This window comes from Ipomoea triloba, chromosome 12, assembly GCF_003576645.1.
Source record: "Ipomoea triloba cultivar NCNSP0323 chromosome 12, ASM357664v1".
NCBI classification, from domain to species: Eukaryota; Viridiplantae; Streptophyta; class Magnoliopsida; order Solanales; family Convolvulaceae; genus Ipomoea; species Ipomoea triloba.
Window position 1 is genome coordinate 7,131,496 of NC_044927.1, and position 3,490 is coordinate 7,134,985.

Below are 3,490 nucleotides of genomic sequence, written 5' to 3' on the forward strand. Positions count from 1 at the left end.
ATTTTATTTAAAATGCACAGACTTATAATCTTGACTGATTTATCAAATATTTTAAGACAAATTTTATTTAAAATGCACAGAATTTACCTAAAATGCACAAAATTTTTACCTAAATTGAATGATAAGAGAAACGAGTGGTTTCAGTATTCATTTGCTATCTTCTCAAATTTCTCTATAAATATTCATGCTATGAAACGAGCGTTACCCATATATTCTGTTATCAACTCTCAACCATTCACTCGCTCTCTCCCTTCCCTCTCTCGTTGCCAACACTACAACCTTAGAGGTAATTTCAGGTTTTCCGGGTGTGTATGTAAGTTTTCCCGTGAATCTTGAATACCCTTTCAATTTCACAGGGAGATCTTTGCGGCGTGTTCATTTCTGTTTAGAAGGAATCTGGGATAGAAGTCTTGGTCTTTTGCAGTTCTTTGACTGTGTTTTCACACTATTTCTTTTGCATTCTAGAACCATTGCTTTGATTTCTTTGTGGGTTTTAATTTCCCCCTTTGATTTGTATATAGGTTTTTCAGTGGTATACTGTTTTCTCTCTTTTATTTGGCTGCAATACTGTGCTCTAGAAGGAAATTCAGGGGACTGAGTTTGCTTGCTATGTCTCTCCTGAATTATAAAGCATTTATGTCATTCAATTGCAATCAATTTATTTACTTACTTCCCTTTTTATTTTATTTGTGATTCAAGTCCTTGTCTACATGACTACCTCTAATGCCCTCAACTACCCATAGTGGTCAAGAGTTGCAATCTTTTCTATCCCTGATGTTGGAATTGAGTTTTGGGATATGCTTGTTGTGAAATTGTGTTTGGAAACACTTGATATAGTTAAAGACTTTGGGTGCTTCACATCAGTTCAATGTTAATTTGTGTTGATTTGTTACTGTTTTATGTTACTTTCCTAGTATCTAGTGAATGCACTCTTAGTTTAGACACTTTACTGATTCACTGAAGTGGTTTAGGATGGGAAGCTCTGGAGGAATTGATTATGGTGCTTACACCTATGAGAACCTTGAGAGGGAGCCTTACTGGCCATCTGAGAAGCTCCGCATCTCCATTACCGGAGCTGGAGGGTTTATTGCTTCTCACATTGCTCGCCGGCTGAAGAGCGAGGGCCACTACGTTATTGCTTCTGACTGGAAGAAAAACGAGCACATGACTGAGGACATGTTCTGTCATGAGTTTCATCTCGTTGATCTGAGGGTTATGGACAATTGTCTGAAGGTCACTCAAGGAGTTGACCATGTCTTCAACCTTGCTGCTGATATGGGTGGAATGGGGTTCATTCAGTCTAATCACTCTGTTATTATGTACAACAACACAATGATCAGCTTCAACATGATGGAAGCTTCCAGGATTAATGGCGTTAAAAGGTCTGCTGCTGTATTTTCATGTGATTCAGTTGTATATGACATTATGACTAATCTTTTACTATCTATGTCCTGTGAATTATGCTTGCATATACGGTTCTTCAGAAAGTTTTGTATCTGAACCTTGGCTTCATTCAGGTTCTTCTATGCCTCTAGTGCATGCATTTACCCTGAATTCAAGCAACTAGAGACTAATGTGAGTTTGAAGGAATCTGATGCATGGCCTGCTGAGGTTTGTTTTTACTCCTTGCCATCTTTTGGTCTTGTTTGGCTACCAGAAACATCCAAAATTACGGTTGTAATTATATTTTTATCTGCTTGTATTCAAGCCTCAAGATGCATATGGATTAGAGAAACTTGCGACCGAAGAATTGTGCAAGCATTACAACAAAGATTTTGGAATTGAATGCCGTATTGGAAGGTTCCACAACATTTATGGTCCATTTGGAACATGGAAAGGTAATTTATTTAATTACTATGGATAGGTGCATGAATAATCTGTTAATTGGTTGCTTCAAATTGTTACATTGGTTCACTGGTACAGGTGGAAGGGAAAAAGCTCCTGCTGCTTTCTGTAGAAAAGCGTTAACTTCAACAGATAAATTCGAAATGTGGGGAGATGGACTTCAAACTCGTTCGTTTACTTTCATCGATGAGTGTGTTGAAGGTGTTCTCAGGTGAGCACTTTAGTGGTAAACCAAAGTACTGCTCAATTGCATATTTCTTCAATGGAGTCATCCTACATTTGGTGGATCAAAAATTGTGTTAAAGCTCCTCTTTAGTTATTCTTGTAGACCATAGTATTTTAATCCAACGTGTTCAGGAGCGGTGTAATTTTGATCATGTGAGATTCTAGTTAGCTCTTTGCATTCTTATGTTAACGACAGTTCAGTGTACCTTTTGTTGCTTATGATGGATGTGGTTTATTATGAAATTGAACTCGCCCGCCAAATGATCTTTCGATGCAGGTTAACAAAGTCAGACTTTCGGGAGCCTGTTAACATTGGAAGTGATGAGATGGTTAGCATGAATGAGATGGCTGAGATGGTTCTTAGCTTTGATGAGAAGAAGCTGCCGATTCACCACATTCCCGGGCCAGAAGGTGTCCGTGGTCGAAACTCTGACAACACTCTCATCAAGGAGAAACTTGGTTGGGCTCCAACAATGAGATTGAAGGTACGCGTCTTAAGAGCCAAACTCTGACCATTCTAAAGACTAACAAGTACAGTTTCAGAATACAATTCGGCTGTTACTAAATAAGGGATTGCAATATTTGCAGGACGGGTTGAGAATCACCTACTTCTGGATCAAGGAACAGCTCGAGAAGGAGAAAGCTCAAGGCGTCGATCTCTCCACATATGGATCTTCCAAGGTGGTGGGAACCCAAGCCCCGGTGCAACTTGGATCGCTCCGTGCTGCTGATGGCAAGGAATGAGTGGTGTTTGAAGCTGAGGTTTGGGTTGGTTTGATATAGATGTACTTGTACCCTATAAAAATGTTGAAAAGTTGCTTTGTTTGGAGGGGGCATATTTATCTTCCTGTTTTTCCTATCTTAGCTGATGAAAAACTATTCTGCCCTTGAACCCCAATAAGGCCTTGGCCAAGTTTGATGTACAATCATGGTGGTTTGGATGATTTTCTTATTTGAATTAATGGTCATTTTATCTTCATCAACCAAATTATTGCATATTCTTTGTTGCCCCACTCCCTCCTAATGTTTTGTTTGTTTTCTAGCTTGTTTTATTCGTGACTTTGTGACAAGGTTTTAAAGTGCTGTCTGGCTTCCTCTTCAGTCTTCAAAGGACAATGATTGAAAGTGAATATACATGGAAAGGAATCTTTTCAAGTATCCAACAACCATGTGGTTTTTTTATTTTTGAAAAAGTGAAGTATTTTGGTCTTATTAAAAAGAAAAATTTGCCCCCCACAAAAATGTTATTATCTCTATTTTTTGTAGGGATAAACCTGTTGACAAATTCGATAAAAAAAGTACTAACAAGAATTGACCTTGATTATCATTTAGTATAAGAATCATGTTTCACATACTCATCCACTCCTTTCAAAATTTCAGAATTTACTTCACGCTAATAAATTTTTTATATTTATTAACT

The 3,490-nt window shown here is 37.9% G+C and overlaps 1 protein-coding gene across 1 annotated transcript; it reads left to right on the forward strand.

Annotated features, from left to right (window-relative positions):
• The first annotated feature begins 971 nt into the window (after nt 1-971).
• LOC115999714 (GDP-mannose 3,5-epimerase 2) lies at nt 972-3,058 on the forward strand. Its single transcript, XM_031239603.1, has 6 exons — nt 972-1,382; nt 1,518-1,611; nt 1,709-1,838; nt 1,924-2,056; nt 2,348-2,555; nt 2,659-3,058. The coding sequence occupies exons 1-6, from the start codon at nt 973-975 to the stop codon at nt 2,812-2,814; spliced, it is 1,131 nt and encodes a 376-aa protein (XP_031095463.1). The 5' UTR covers nt 972; the 3' UTR covers nt 2,815-3,058.
• Nucleotides 3,059-3,490: the final 432 nt, after the last annotated feature.